The sequence below is a fragment of the Calidris pugnax genome, unplaced genomic scaffold (assembly GCF_001431845.1).
Source record: "Calidris pugnax isolate Ruff unplaced genomic scaffold, ASM143184v1 scaffold27, whole genome shotgun sequence".
Classification (NCBI taxonomy): Eukaryota; Metazoa; Chordata; class Aves; order Charadriiformes; family Scolopacidae; genus Calidris; species Calidris pugnax.
This window is the reverse complement of record NW_015090893.1, coordinates 2,816,895-2,834,056: the sequence shown is the minus strand read 5'-3', so window position 1 is coordinate 2,834,056 and position 17,162 is coordinate 2,816,895. Positions and strand designations below refer to the sequence as shown.

Genomic DNA, 17,162 nt, shown 5'->3' with positions numbered 1-17,162 from the left:
AGAGAGAAGCTCGCGGGACTTTGAAGGAAAGGTGAGAGGCGATGCTGATAGCCTTTCTCCTTTGCCTGTCCCGTGGATGTTGGCAGCCCAACAGAGGAGATGGGACCCATGGGGAGACAGCACTGCGGGTCGTCCATGGCACAAACTGGTGAATGTGTGTCTTGAACTATTCAAGTGAATCACTGCAAACTCATGCAATAACAGATTCTAGATCAGACAAGTGAAGAAGATTGCATTAAATGTGATGGTACCCAAAGCAGATTGATTTGGCAGAGAAAAGAGTGAGAGAAGAACAATAGTACAACAAAACCACCATTTTTGTGGCATTGGGAAGAGTTTGTCATGAGCAATAGCACTTGTTAAAGCTAATCTATTATGGTTAGTGCTTTACAAGCAAACCAAATAAATAAAACCAGTGCCTGCCTCCAGGAATTTACCATGTCAATACAAGTTGAAATGGAATGAATGGGAACCAATTGACAGATGTGGAGATATAATGAAAAAACATGATAGGCAGTGTTATAAACACACTGGCAGTGTGGCTGATGTCAGTTTTGGGGAACAGTGTGGTAAAAGGCAGTTTATTGTCCCAATGGGGCAGATAGATAACATCATGTGGATAATGAGGGGCAAATAGGGCCTCCAAAGGAGACAGACCTTAGGAAATTGCTCAAAAGAGCTCTTTCCAAAGGAGACAGACCATAGAAAAGAGCTCAGAAGAGCTCTTTTTATATATGACTTTCAAAAGCATTATAAGTCACGGAGAGGTTGTAGTCAGAATTCTAGCAGTGAGCAGTCTGGGGCGAAGCAGGTGTGTAAATGAAGTTGGAGTGTGAAGTTCATGTTTCATGTGATAAGAGCAAAGGACCTGGCACACACCTGGGAAAGAAGAGCCACATAGCTGAAGGTTAGATTAACAGATTAACAACAATTTTTGCAGCACTGTTGCACACAGTCCTGACTGCAGAAGACTGAATTTATCAATGCTGGAGAAAAAAGTCTTGATTTAATGTAGATTTTATTTGCTGAAAGCTAGGGCAAGAATTCTGACAAACAGATGCAATGCAGAACAAATCTGTAAGACTTTGTCAAAGCCTGAATGTGAGGTGAGGAAACGGATGAGTCAAAAACAACCACCAGATTATGAACCTTAATGACAGGTAGAACTATGGTATTGTCCACTGTGGTGGAGCAAGAGTGCAGGGGAGAGGGCTGAGAAGTAGTGGGTTAGAGAGAAAAGAGAAATTGGAGAAATAACTTAATTGGCAAGCATTTTATGTGTTCATAAGCATAGCATGTCTCATCACACTGTACTAAAAAAAAAAAGTGTGCTTTTCTTTGGAAATTTTGCATTCATGACTTGTCACCCACACATATCTCAAATCCTTTCTTGCAGTTGACAAAATTCAGCATGTTCAGCTTCTCTCCTAGTGTCTCTTTCTGGGTGGGTTTGTTTTTGGGTTGTGTGTGTTTATGTGTGCCTGTGTGCCAACTTCTGTGTGTGCTGCAGGAGCAGCACAGCCCTAGCTTGTCACTCAAACCTTCTCTCACAGTGGGTGGAAGCATCGTTTTGATACTTGAACAGACAAGGCTGTCTTTGGCAATGTTCCTCTCCAGCAGTTCCCACCTCTCTGACTCAGTACCTTAAAATGCCTTTGTTAGAAATTTTCTTCTCGTTTTCTCAGTCTCCTATTTTATTAGCAGACGTTTTTCATTTCTAGCAAACTGATCATGTTCTCACTTGCCTTCCAATGAGTTCTGTGTACAGGGCAGTGCTTGCCTGTCTGCCCTCCGTTTTCTTAGTTTTAAAGAACTGCAGAACACTGAAAAGGGTTTTGTGCCATTAACTGTGCCTGAAATAATTACAGAATAAATAAATGGACATGTAACCTATTTTGACAATGATTGACAGTTATTGCCATCTCTCAGCTGCTAGCTTGCCTGTGTGAAATGAGATAGTAGCTTTGATCCAGTGTCAGGTAGACAAGTAGAGCCAACACAAAATCCACCATTCTACCTCTTTTTAATTGGCAATTTAAACAGGAGCCAAGAACTGAAGGGGTCACGGGCTGAATTCTGTCTGATTGTTAGCGGTCGTGGCTCCAAAAGGGGCTCAAGACACACAGTCAGTAGTGTGACAAGAAATAGAATACAAGAACCATCGTTTCTAGTCTGCAGCTTTCCTCATCAATCCTCGTGAACTCTGATGGAGATTAGAGGTAAAAACAGGGGACTGGAGAGTCTGGACTCCTGAATTCTACAACAGACAACTTGTTAAATTTCTGTTACAACACAAGTCATTTAGCATCTTAACATGTCGTTACTCTTTAAAAACATGTACCTGTCCCTATACTACACTGTAGATTAAATGTGAGGATTAGCAGGTCTTTGCAAAGCGTGTGCTTTTAGTAACAGGATGGTGACATAAGGTGCTCAGGTAACTCCCTGCCTGTGCCAGGCTAGAAATCGGTGCTTCATATCCTTTGCGTCCTTTTCTAAGGGAACATTTACAAAGTTGAAAGAGGACCCAGGAGCTACTTTTAGCATTGTGAATATTTGAGAAAACTGACTTTAAAAATATAGATTTCATCAAGTAAAATACTAACTTCTCATTGTTCTTAAAGCTTTTATGGCTTCTGCTGATTCCAGCATTGAATTCAGGGTTATAAAGAATTTATCTACAGAAGAGCTTCCACTGAATAATTTCAACTGGGAGCGCTCCTATTGTTTAGAAGCACATCCTTCCTCCAGTTTGCCATAGTTGTGCATTTATAGTGCTAAATGTACCCCAAACTTGTATCTAGTATAGCAACTTAATTCACATTTGTTTTCTGTATTAAACCAACAGAAAACATACAGCCAAGTTTGTGCCTATATATTGCATTGCCGTTTCATATGGTTCTAAATTAATGTTGCAGTGTATGAATTTGAAATATATATGACCCCTCTCCCCAAAGAGCTTGCAGGACAGTGGGGCAGCTAAGGAGGTAGACTGACTTCTATAGGAGAAAATTTCAAAGACAAAACTAACAGAATGGAAAATAAAAAAAAGGAAGCTGAGGGATTCAGTAATGGAGGAGGAGGGAAATAACTGAGAAAAGTTGCTAATGCCACTGCTGAACAAAACATGACAGATAAAAAGAAGCAGGCATGTAAGTAATTATGAGTCTCATTTCAGTGAACACTGGAGCATCTTTATCTGATCACTCATCACCCAACCAGTAGAAATTCAGGGACCGAAGGCAGAGCTGAAGGCAGTGCTGTAGCTGAGGCCGACAAACTGGAACCAACTGTTGTTGGCTTAGTATAAGGAAGTTTACTTTGCTTATGTCCAAGATGGAAAGCATATGGAAACACAGTAAAATCTTATTAGCGGATTTTTCTTCAGCAGCATTATAGTAATATTTTCATACTTATTAGAAGCAGGTTGCGTTCATTTGATCTCTCGCAGCTGCTTTTGAAGCCTGCTCTATTATCAGTTACTTCGCTTTATCTTTCTTCCCTTCTTATACATGTGCAGCAACAGCACATCTATTTGCACAAATATTTTCTGTTTCAGTGGGATTCCAATAAATAAAATATTTCAAAAGGTTCCCAGTGCATCAGGGAGGTGGACAGGCATACAAATACAGCAGGATGCAGCTTATTTTCTGGCAAGCTAAAAATCTTTCTTCCAATCTTACAATAGTTCCATCGGTGGTTCTGTGTTCTAACTCTGCTCTGCTGAGCTGTATTGTGCTCACTGTGATGTATGCTTTGTAATTTGCTTTTGTGTTTAATTGGTTAGCTTATTTAATTGTGTTGCAATCTACATTTTGTTTTTAGATTCCGTTGTCTCCAAGGACTTGTACTGGTATTTGTTTATTTCATTAAGTTCTAAGAGTTTGTCTTTGCAGTTGTGTTGGGATCATCTTGGAGTCCTTGTGATGATAGTAAATGTCATTGAAGGAACTATGATTAAGTAGTATTGTAAATCACATTATAGAAATACAGCTGTTAAGAGATCCTTAGACATTTGCCATCCCTGAATAACAGAAACAGCCCTGAATCACAGCTTCAGATTTCAGCACGCACAACTTTGTTCATATCTGCATTATATCTAGACTTGAACCTGTAATTTAAATATTTTCCTATATTTAGACCCTATTTGAATGAGATTATATTCAGTTAGCTGTCATCCCCCTTCACTTTCTCAAACAAACAAAAAAAATTCTAATTCAAATGTAGAAAAATCTTTAAGTATCTGCAGCTAACATGGAACTGTGCAATTTATCATGTTATGATTTAAATCTTTTCTGCTAAATTTAATAAGGCCAATAGTAGTAACTGAAATGAGAGCAGAGCAGTCTGGGTCTCAAATAGCCTGAACACTGCAGCCTATGATGCAATCCTCCATCTACTGCATTTCTCTTTTAGCCAGAGCTAAACCAGTACCAGAGGAGTAATGGTTTTCACACCATTCACTGGGAATGGTGTAAAATGTTACCAAAATATTTGAAGAAATGTTTCTCTTCTTCATTTCTTTTTCTAGATGCATACATGACTTCATGCTGTTAGTGCTTCTCTGTTATGAATCAGGACACACATGTTGGGAAGGATAATTCTGGTATTTGATGTTTGCCCTTACTGCTGCTTCTTGTGAGCTTGAAGCATCATCTCTGTGATTCCTCACTGTCTCTTTCCATTGAGATACCTACTGAAACCTCTGAAATAGTTTCATTTTCCCTTCCTCCTCAGTTTTTCTGGTGATGAAGTTATCAAGACATACAAATGAAGATCTACATGCTTGTCTATGACAGTATTCAATGTCAACATCTGTTTATTTCCATCTGTTGGTAGAAAGTAAAATTTATTTCTCTGCATGTTCTTGTAGTTGTATCAACTTCACTGCTTATATCTAAAGCAGGAATTTCACAGCTCTGATTCTGTCACCAATTCCCACAGAAAAAAAAAAAAGAGTTTTAGATTGCAAGGCAATGTTTTCAGGACGTTTTTATCCACCATCTAAATTTTCCTCCAATCCCATATATCATGCAGAGAGTCAAAAAGAATTCTCCCCTCCCCACCCCCCGCCTTTTTTTTTTTTTAAGTTGCCTTTATTTTCAGAGGCACAAAATATATGTCACAGTCTCCTGTGGTAAACCAGAACCAGTGCAGGGTAACTTCCATTTCCTTGAATGCATTGATGCATATGAAAAAGAAATTGAACTGTGCTGCTCTTAAATGATGTTGTAGATAGGGAGGGCTCTAGCTGGATCGGCTGCAAATCAATCTCCCATTCTGCAAATCATCTTAGTGCAGTGCACGGAGAACTACAGTCTTTCCTCTGATACAGGCCGTGATAGCTGCAGGGCTGCTGCAGCCGTGGGGAGGGAGCAAACAGGCTGACCAAGTGTTGGCTCCACAACGTGCTGACAAGAGAAGGTCCTTGAGACAGTTGAACCCTGGCACAGCCAGCTGATTCTTCAAGTGTCTTGCTGTACTCAAATATCCTCTTTCTGTCTCCACTTTTTAGTTTGTTTTTTTATGACTTGAAAATCTTTTTTTATATTCAGCTGTGGCTTTTCCAGCGAGGCAGTACAGTGGCCTTTTTTTCTCCCCCTCAGGATTTCAGTACCTTTAGAGAACTGAGACTTAAATCTGTGTTGATGGCTAGATAGATTGTCGAAGCTCATATTCGTACTAGCGTTAATGGAGCTTCAGCCATTTCAATCCACCACTAAATTAGTTCCAATGTATCTGACATTTGCTTAATTTTTATTTTCCTTATCCGTACTGAATGCATTGTTATTGTTATTAACAATAATATAGGGGGAGGGTCATGAAGCAAAATTTTCTTGTAGCAAGTGACCAACCCAAAGAGATTATTTTTAAAATTTGCTGTGTTTCTGGAAATTGCTGCTGGATAATGTGGGAAGACACATTCATATTTTCTACATAGATTTTATTTTTTTTTTAATAGTTGTAGGCAAAGCAGTTATCCAATGGAAAGAGATACTTTGTAGAATGGTAGAGAAGGGAACAGCAAGTGGGGTCTTTTTGACAGATAAAGTCGCATGGAAGGTAAAGAGAAAAACTATGATCTTTTTGATAAATTTTGGCCAAAGCAAAAGTTTACTGAGTGTTCATAAGAATGTAAATATTCATTGTGCAATTAATGCTGTTCAGTCACTTCTATAAAAATCCTGCCATTTTTTTTGTAGAACAGCTTAAGTACTTATCGATTGAGAACTTCCATAACTCCCAAAATGGAGGCATCCCCATATCTCTACAGGTATTTTAAATGAATTGAATTAATCATAGGCTTAAAAGTCTCTAGTGATCTTCGTTAACTTTCCTGGGTTTAATTAAAACATCTGTGCGCTTTTAATTTATCGATTCATCCAACTCATATGTCATGTTTTTAACACACCCCAGCATGCTCTGCATCATTTTTAACCCGATTTCCACTTAACTAAAGCAATTAAATTCACCCCGGATTAATTAAAGCATCCATACTTTAGTGCTTAAGTCAGCGTGTGCTGCTTTCCCCAAATGGTTTCTGAATGTCAGAGATTTGACACACCTGATAGGTTTTTTGTCCTTCTGGAAATTCTTCTGTGAATCTCTTCCTTGCTTACTAATGTGCGGTTTGACGGAGGCGGAGGAGGGAGCTTGGCACGGCCGGGCGTTGGGCAGCTGCAGTGAGGATCCCAGAGATTCCTGCCCTCCTGCCTGCACGCACAGAGTAACACCACTGTCAAAGCACTTAAATTATTTGTGTGCTCTCTAGTCGAAGCAAACTATTTCCTGAAGTAATTAATAAAGCATATAACGTCAGTAACTGTTATTTATAGTGGTTCACTCTTATGCTTCTGGGTGAATTTCTTCAAGATGACTTCTGCTTAGAAGAGCACAGGGTCTTAGAGCAACCTAAAAGATGTTCTAGCTCTTCCTAATTGTTTTAAGAACATTTCAGCCTGACGAAGATAGTGATCCCAGAAGAGCAGGCAGTCTCGTCAAACACCATTCTTCCCAACCACGCAAATATGTTTGTGAGGCATAAAGAGGAAACGCACCTGGATTCATTCAGTCTCCCATTCCAGAATGATTTTCTTGGGGCTAGTTTACTAGGGGTGGGGCAGCTTCTTACCAGGAAAGTAGCATAAAAATGACATAAACTAGTAAAAGTGAAACAACATAAACCATGAAGTGGTCTTTGAAGTTAGTTCAGATTTTCGTACCCAGTTAAAACTAACAGGCATGCAGACAAACTGTGAAATGTGCACCCACCTGATTAAAATAGGTTTCAAAATAAAATACGAAAGAAAGTGTTGTCAAACAAAACAACTGTACTTTTAAGCTATAAATAAGAATACATATAATTAATGTCCCCTAATTTTTAAAAATGTCTTATGGGTAAACACTTGATTTAACAAGGATTTGGTAATTTTTTATATTTCAGCACTGTTTCATTTAAAATAATAATAATGTAACATCTTGAGCCAACATTTTGAATCAGGGTGTCAGAAATTAACTTCTTAAATGCTGGGCTGATTTTCTAAAATGCAAATGTTTTCCATTCCTTTGGTTTTAGTGGTTTCGAGGATTGTAAGCCATTTATAAATGATTTTTTTTCAATTCTAAATAGGTATAACTTCACTTTAGGGGTTGACTGTAGGCAACAGCTTGGTTGTAGCTTTTAAAATGAATCTAAAATTATTCAGGGCTTTGGTTTACAATTGTAGTAGGATTCAGCCATAGCACCAGTAAAATACATCTTCATGTGCTTACGTCTTAATCTAATAAAGAGAAACTAGCATTTGTAGGCTAAACGTGTCACCAATATAAGACCAAAAAGAGAAAAAAGCCAGTACAATATGACATGTGATTCATGGTTTTTAGGTGTTCGGAACCGGGCAGTTGTAGTTGGGATCTTTCCTGTATTTCTACTCCAGTTTGCAGCTGACCTGGATTGCATTTACTGGTTTCAGATTAGAGTGTCATAAACAGTAATCCAGTTTCTTTATATACTAGTAAAATCAGGTGTAATCTCTCAGCAGTAGCAGCTTAATCTCTGCTAAAAGGAAGTCCAAGTGTGAGCTATTACAGAGTCTGAATTAATTATTCTCCAGAGGAACCGGACTCAGAAGGTTCACCCGTAAGGTTTGTGGTAAGAAGTTTGACCTACATCTGTCTTCAGTACAATTCCCCATGGCTAGTGAAACAAATAACAACTTGATTTCTGTTACTCTAGTGTGTACTTCATTTTTTTTATATAGCTAGGACTTAGTGCAACTGTGAAAAAGACCATATCAAACCTGCCCAGTCTGTAGGTTCAGACAATTTTTGAGGGACAACTATAGAATGTTAATATGGTTCTATTAAAGACTTGAAAAACATGTATTTTGTTTCGTGATACAAAATTGCTTCCCCCAAGCTTAGAGATGCTGGGCTGCCCTGCAGTACTGAGTATAGGAGAGAATTTTTGGGGCAAAACCAGGCTCAAAAAAGTTGGGAATTGTTCTTGATGAGTAGACTCAAAATGTGTCCGTATGTTTGGAAGTAGAACCAAGTTTATGTCTGACCTCAAGAGAACTTTGTGTAAATCTCAACAAGTGCTATGCATTCTAATATGAGTGCATATTCTCCACTGTTGCACCATACTAATCAGAGTAGGCCAATTAGACGTACAAGTATGTGACCACATGTACAGAACAGGTGATCTTCATGCAGTTTAGTAAGTGCATGTGCTGTAAAGCACGTTTCTCTTAATCTATGTTGTTTAGCAAAAGTTTCAAGACTGAAACTCACTTCCTCCTCCTGAACAGGAACATCTGCAGATAAAAATAATCTTTATTTCTCTTAGATCTGACAGGGTTCTTTAGAGTTCAACAAGGACTGAACATCTCTTACGCAGGAGTATAAATAGTGCCTCTTCCGAATGTTTTTTTCTGAATGAATGTTTGTATAGAGGTTATGCTATGGAAGTAAAGCTGTAATGGTTCAGGCCAAAATTCCATTTTACCCAGGATTTCAGCTCTGATGGTGGCATAAAGCACATAGTTGAGGAAGAGCCAAAATTCCATTTTACCCAGGATTTCAGCTGAGGAAGAATAAAAATGATACCTGTCTTTGATGCTTCTCCAGCACATTCTTTCAGTTCTAGAGGTAACTTGTGTTAGGGCTTCCTAAGGTAGATGATGTCTCTTTGTGTACAGTAGCCTTTGTAGATTTTCATCCCATGAATTGTGTGTTCAATGAGGGAATGTTCTTCCCTGAGTTTTAACTTTTCAGGTAATCTTGTTAAAATTGGTTGACGGAACAGGTAGCAGTACTTAGCATGTAAGGGCACTTGAGGTAACGTCTAAGTGCTCTGTTAATGCAGCCTAAAAAGGTGCATTTCAACTCTCAGTCCTAATTTTGCTCACTGCTTGCATTGTGAATAGGCAGTCATGCTCATCTTTTATGTGCACCAGTTTGTGGTAAGAATAATCTGGTTTATAGGCAAGATTAGAGTTTACAAACACTATGGATACAACTGTTCTGGTCCTTACTCAAACAATACCTCAACAGGCTTGATGCAATTTTGTCCATCCAGACCAGTGTGTCCCCTCAGCAGCCTGCCATGAGCATCTCGCCACAGAATTCTGTGGTACGTGGGTTGAAACATTTTGACTTGATACAGGGTGACTCCTGACAGCTTGTCTGGGCTCTGGATAAGCCTGCAGATGGCACAAATGAAGCTAAACTTCTTATGCCCCATTTGAAACTTTACCTTTGGATGTAAAACTGAGCTGCTTGCAAAATAAGAGTACTATGGGGGCATTGCTTGTGACCTATTCCAGGACAGAGAAGCGTTGCAGGTGCAAGTTTGAAAACCTTTCAAGTCTGCATATTTTTGTGCCCAGAAACTCATTAACTTTCAAGAGAATTAAACCAATTTGTCTATTTGATGAAGAGGAGCTGAGAAAAGTCTGCAGTAGAGATCTGACAGCCTAGATCCTAGTGGTGCAGGGCTCTCTCTGCACCAGGGTAATGTTTGCTCTACAGCAAGAGGAACCAAGTCAGAACTCTGCCTTCAAATCCTTTTTGGAACTTCAAGCCCTCGCAACCAAGCAGCTGTGTTACTAAACCAAGTTCTGCAACAGCCTCCAAGAGTTTGACTCCTCAGATATCCTTTACTGGTTTTTTGCCATGCTCTAGAAGAACACCTCCGGTGAGTACGTACATGTGAATGCCCTAAGGATGTGTGAAAGGAGTGTGTACAAAGACTGCAGCTGGGACACCTAAGTGTTAAATGTCACTGGACACAATGGTGGCTTTTGACACCAGACCATTTGGGCATTATCCCTTACCATCTGTTCTCCTAGTCCATGTGTAACAGGCTCTTAACAAATCACCTTTCCTCATGCATCAGGGAATATTAACATTACTCCAAAATACCTATCCTAAGATAACCCCTAGAGAGAGAACTTGTAAAGGGATGTTCATCTGATCTTTCCTGCTCAGTTCATGCTCTTAAATGTGTGCAGCCTACAGGACTCAAAGATCTGTAGTACCCATTGTAGTATCCATGTTAAGAACTTAGTCTGGTTTTGTTCGAATACTGGTAAAGGGCATCAAAACCACATTTAGGGTTAATACCTGTTGTGCTTATTCAAACTTCACTCAGGAGATATACCCTTGTGCTTAACTCACCTGAGTGTTGCCATAACTACTCCTGAAGATGTCTGTCTGCTTTTTGACAGTGCTGGTGTGTGATATGCAATTGTCTTTATGCAACCTATCTGTCCACAGAAATGAGGTGGAACGTGATTGTTCCATTCCATAAACCAACCTTCCTTCACAGACTTTGAACAGTCACTTCTGTCCTGGAATAGGGGCCATGCCCTTCACATAGGGAAAATAAGCAGCTGTACATAACGAGAACTCTAGATGACTCTTGACTTGTTTGCATGTTAATTGAAGCCACCTGGATATAAAATTAGAGTGGACTGTGTGGGGTCTCGCCTTGCAGCAGCATCATCTAGCAAATAAGTGTAGCAGATGCTTCTTAGTCTTCTTAGACTGCCTGCTTCTGTTTTCTATGGAAGAGCAGTTTGATTCTCTCTCTGTTCTTCACTTAAGACAGCCTGCAAACCCATAGCAGAAACATTAATAAGAGCTATTTATTACAGCAGTGACAAGCCAGCTTCTTATAACCTACACTTGCTTGCATTCTTGCTTATGTGTTTCTCCTGCAATCTTAGTGACAAGACAGTCTTGGAAATGCCAAAATCTAACCCAGAACCTCTGCAATTTTTCTTATTTTCAAAGGTGATATTCCTGCTACATAGTTCATAGAATAGCCCCAGCAGAGGGTTGTAGATTAAACTTTGTGGCTGTAGGTTGCAAGTGTCTTAATCTTAACTGTATTAATTCCATCCCTAAGGTTAAATGACAGATTCTATCTTTTCCAAAGTCAGTTCTGGTGTCACTAACATCTTGGCAGCACACACTGCAGTGGCAGATCATTGAAGGCAGATTACTGTTCGATTTACATACAAGCTTCACAAGGACTGAATAGATCTATGAACCATAGCAAGACCTCTGACCCTGGTAGAAGCATGAAGAGAGGAGTGAAAAGCTGTGACCTGGCTTTCAGCTTTACTTAAATTCCTGAAGAACCATAGCAGAGTAAGGGAACACTAAAAAAAACTACTGTGGGAGGAGCTCTTAGCCCCAGGACCCAGCACCATGTAGTAGTCTTTCTTCTGCTGTGCTAGCCTCTGGTGTCCCAGAAGTTGAGCGTCAGCATGCGGAGGGTGGCACCAAGAAACTTGCCACTCATGATTACTCCAGGTCTTCAGGACAAGCTACGTTCCGATCACTCACCTCCACAGCTTCTATACCATGAGAAGTGAAGAGAGAAGGACTGAAGTAATTACCTTTCTTACAGTGACTTTGGAAAATGTATCAATGTCAGCCCAAACAAGACTTTTAATTGCAGTGAGGTGGAGAGTTGTGGACAAAGGAATTGGTTGCGTCCCCGGGTCTTCATCCCTGAAGAGTGGAAGTGGTCCTCATTTGACCTGTTGACTCGCAGTGGCAGCAGTTAGTGTATCTAGGCCGTGAAAAAGCTGTGTGTGCTGAGGAGCTGAGATAGAGACAGGAGGAATAGTTAGTTGTACTGCATTCAAGTTGCTACTAGTTCAGTGTGATGTATGTCAGGGAAGGGTGTTTCTTGAGGGTGTGCAAAAAGATGTAAAAAAGGCTGTCCTAGAGTGCAGTAGGACATTAGTTGTCTGTAATGTAATTCAATCCAGCTGGGTCAGTAACCTTAATTCTGAGACCACGTGCAAAAAGCAAAACCGGTAGAACTTTACCATAAACTTTTTCACTGAACTCAGTAAAGCACTTGTCACATCTGAAATCAGAAAATTGCTGCTAGAAATTATATTTTGCTCAGATTTGTATTCATTTTTGGAGTGAGGAAGAAAAAGATTGAACAAGATTTAGTAAGAGAGAACACCAGGAATGAGGTAGAATTAAGTCCTATTGCAACCAAAAGACAGACAATATATCCCTAAGACAGAAGAGGGGTAGAAAAGATCCTCATACTAATTTCGTTATTATTCCATGGTGGAAAAAATAGGCTAAAAAAGATTATACATGTGATATGCGGCCCATCATTCTGTAGTCTTAATTGAAATAATTCTCAGCACTCTTAAGTTTTAGCTAACATCTCAGGTTACAAATCTAAAAATATTTTTTTCTGATCAAGTTTTTCCCATTTCAAATAAGAAAATTCTTGAAAAAATCTATCCTGAAGAGTGTTTTTGCAGCAGATCAATGGGACAGCTAAGATTAATAAGGGTTACAGGACTAACAGTGGAGAAGTTGTATAACTGGACAATTACACATTTCTTTGTAGGAAATCAATTACTTGGGTTCTTCTTGATCATTCAGGTTAAATGGATAATAGAAGAAAGAAGACATTAAGACCTTTTAATGATTAATAGTAGCGTTTGAGTATATTTTTGGCACTGTAAAACCGGCTGTTAGTTTCTAATTACTTTGAAGGGTGAAAAGACAGGGAAATACTTTTCTATCTTTATCAAACTGCATCAGAGAGAAGAGCACAGAAGTGTACCTTCTCTCAAAGATTCACTTCATTACTCCCACTTTCAGTTATTCCTCTGTTATTTTTTCCATTTCTCTGGCTGGTGACCACACATTCAATCTTTTGGCAGGCATGTAAGTTTGCAGATTGTCATGTTCACATGGGAGACGTGGGCATATAGAAGTGTGAATATGCCTTAGTGTAACATTTATGTGCAACTGGCTTTTAATAAACTACTTGTTTCTTTCCATTGCTCTGCATATGTCTAACATCTGATTCCTGGCATCCAAGACCTACTGACTACCTTTATTATTCATAGGCTTCACTTCATTTGCATAAATGAATATTTGCTCAGAATGTGTCTTACCCCCTTAGTAATACAAGAGGGAGGGATAAGGGTTAATGGTGCTTTCTTGCCAATGCACACAGGCTAAAGGCAGTCAACGCTGGGATTTGGGAAAACAAGGTTCAGCAGGGATATGAGTGGCAAGGTGCATTTATTGTACATGAAAACTTGTGTTATTCCTGTGTTAAAGATTCTTACACTGAAAAAAGCAAGTCAAAGGGTCTAAAAAATTTTTGGACATTACATTTAAAAAGTCTTATGGAAGAAGAAAGATGCTATATAATACAATGTTCTGGGGACTGAATGTTTTGTGTGCTGCTGTCTGTGAAAACTGGATGTTACGTGGTGGAACAAAGCAGAGTGATGTCAGACTCGAATCTGGTCACGTTACCCCATTAGTTATCCCAGACATCATCAATAGTCTTTAAAGAATAGTAGTTGTATTGTCAGAATGCCCAACACGTGTGCTTTTTTAAATAGTAACCAAATGATTTATCTGGTAAATGAATAACAGATTTACTACAAATTACCTTAGATATTTTTTTTCCCCAGTAAATTAAGATATGTGAACATACCTATAAGTATTTGGTAGTGGACTTTTAGTGCATTTACGTGAATACATGTATGACCCTGGGTGCTGTTTGTCTTTCTTTCAATTTTCCAGCTGCCTGCCCAGTTCTGTGCAGTGGCAATGGCCAATACTCCAAAGGCACCTGCTTATGCTACAGTGGCTGGAAAGGTCCGGAGTGCGATGTCCCCGTCAGCCAGTGTATTGATCCCTCGTGTGGAGGTCATGGCTCCTGCATCGAAGGGAACTGTGTCTGCTCTGTTGGCTTTAAGGGAGAAAACTGTGAAGAAGGTAGGACATCTTCCTTCTATCTTGCGAGGTTGTTTTCTGGATTTGGGGTTTATTTAGTAGGTAGGAGAAAAGGAAAGAACAGAATAAAAATTTAAATTTAAAACTGCTGTGGCAGATTATTGTAAAAGGGGTAAAAATATAGTCCATCACAATTTTACTGGTCTGACTAAGTTTAGACAAAACTTTTGGCCTTCTGTATACATTGTTTTGCAGTATTAACAGTCTGCCACAAGTAAACCTAAATAGTTCCTTTGTTGAGGAGTGAAGATAAATGTTTCCTTATGGATTATATTTATTGAACAATTTAGGTGTGAAACACAGAGGAAAAAGCAGCAGCGGCACTCAGAATTTTATAGCTGCAGTTCCACACCAAGCAAACATTTCACTATTAAGACAAGTTGATGAAACAAATTTGAAAGGCTTAGGTATCCATGATACTGACAGTCTTCACGTAGGGCAAATTACTCCTGTTAGCTGCAATCGTGTGGGATTAAAGAAAGTTAGATGTCGCACACAAACGATAAGTGTCCTTTAAATGCAGAAAAGCTCTTCACTTGAAAGTTTCCAATTCCTTGTGTATGTAGGATCAGCAGATTTAACAAAATAACCCATGCGAAATGTGGTCATAGATTAAACTCAATACTGGTTTTATTCACAGTGATTTCTGTTGGAATGTCCAACGTAACTTAGACTGCTTTTCTTTTAGAAATATATTCGTACAGTTTTAAAAATGGAATTGAACTCCCCGGATGATTGCTAAATAGACAGTTCAGCATACCTTGGCACATCCTCAGAGCAGTAATAGTTCAAGCGACTTTATGATGACATTCCAGAGCTTATTAATCCTCCAGAAGGAGGAGCCGTTTGAGGACTAGAGTGACAGGGCTGGAGGTGCATGGTTTTAGGACTAAAGAGTCTCTATGGGGTATTCTGAGTGGGATGCAGAGCTGTCCACCACGTGTACGAATTTTTATCTTACTCTATAGTAAATGGCAGTTTCTCCTATCAGAAAATAAAGGGAAGAAAACTACAGGGACCTAAACCACTAAGGATTCTATTCTTTGAGCATGAACTGCAGCCATTTAGGAATTAGTCTTTTAGGACAAGAATTTGCATTAGTCTGAGTGAACTTATATTGCTTAAAAAAAAAAAAACAAAAAACAAAACAAAAAAAAAAAACCGCGAAAGAAAAGCAAGGATCCTCACTAGTAGGATTGCCAACACTGCAACTGTTTGTTCACTTCATTCCTGTCATCTCCTTCCAGGAAAGCTTCCCAACACAACACTGGTTATTAAAGCTCTAATCCAGAACTCAATTAAGTCAGTAGAGTTTTTCCATTGTTTTTAATGGGTTAGACTTTAAGCTATATCCAGAAAATTCTATAATGTCCTTTTTGTATGTTAGAATTGCTAGTCCTCCGTTCACCCTGAGTGTATGTTTATAGGAAATATTAAAAAAAAGAAATCTGAAGAGCCTTCCTATAGCTGGTATTCTTGTTAAGTCAAAGATGGAAAAGACTGTCTTTAGCGTGCTCTACGACATTCAGTCTGTTCCCTAGGAATGCAGAAGGTCTCTTTCTAGTACTAAATGCAATCACGTTTTGTGGTGTTGTATAAATGCTTGTATTATTAGAGAGACTATGGTAGATGGTCTAAAATTATCTTTCTTTCATTTGATTCTGCAAGGCTTACCTTGTAAGTAGTTCCTCCCTCATCTTGATGGTAATTTCCAGCTCCTTGCATGGAATTCTCTCTCTACTTTCAGTTGTCTAGAGTGGCTAAGGTATAGCTGAGCTAGATATCTTGAACCCCCTATCACTCCTATAAGAGAAATAAGCTCTTGTAGTGCTTCATTCAGCTTATCCTATGGGCGAAACAAACACATCACCCACTCCAGAAAAGTTTAAATAACAAGGTAGTACATAACTTTTTGCAAAGGTGTTAATGTCAACACCATTCAAAGTTGGAAACACTACAAAATACTGTCAGCCAACAAAGTTTTTGAGGAGGTGAATTACCGTGTGAGGTGAAAGGATATATATTATTCAAATAGCAGTGTGCTTGAAAGGGTTTTTTCTCAAAAAGATAAATGGATGACAAAGGCAGGAGGTATTGACTGCAAACTGGGAAGGGGCCAATAACATCACAAGAAAGGTTAAAATAACTCTTTGCATACATTGTTGGGCAATAAGTCAGTCAATAAATTAATTTACAATTAAATAAAAACAAACCCATCATGTTTCTCCTCTAAAATTCCAGTTTTTCTGTACATATTTCTCCCATATCACCATTCTATGACACTATGATTAATTCAAGACCTATGAGAAAAAGGGTATAATATGAAGTTGTGCCTCTCCAGTTGCAGGTAAACAGCTGATCTTATTTGAAGTTTTTGTGTGAATTAAAATTCTACTATTCTAATGGTAGGGTGATGCAAATAAATAGATCTGTATTTATATACAATATATGAAATCTCCTCTATTGATTTGAGCTTCTAAAAGGAATGGCGAAGGTTGATTCATCTACCGTTTTCCACTAGGATATTGAATTAGAACAAGTGGGTCAGCATTTTTATCTTCCCGTTTGCTTTTTATTTCTGATATTCATCATGGTCATATTGTTCAAACAATTTACCTGAAATGAAAGTGGCACCAAAATCAATATTTGTGATGCACAATTTTTGCAGCATAAACACTGTTGTTCTATTAACAAATTTGCACACAAGATGAAGTGGTGCTATTTGTCAGGTTTCATTCAGGCTGGTTTGGGGGGAGAGGGGTGAAATTGCCAAATTAGGTTAAGTTAAGGGTGCTTTTCTTGTCAGTTTCATGGTCGAGTCATTTTTCAATGACATTTAACTTCGTAAGTGTAAT

At 38.8% G+C, this 17,162-nt stretch overlaps 1 protein-coding gene across 7 annotated transcripts in view; it reads left to right on the top strand.

Moving 5' to 3' along the window:
* TENM2 (teneurin transmembrane protein 2) overlaps positions 1-17,162 on the top strand; it is a 479,584-nt gene that overhangs the window by 377,345 nt on the left and 85,077 nt on the right. For all 7 annotated transcript variants that reach the window (XM_014948063.1, XM_014948062.1, XM_014948061.1 and 4 more), the window contains one exon: positions 14,095-14,289. In XM_014948063.1, the coding sequence (XP_014803549.1) occupies positions 14,095-14,289 (195 nt within the window). The remainder of the gene's footprint in view (positions 1-14,094; positions 14,290-17,162) is intronic.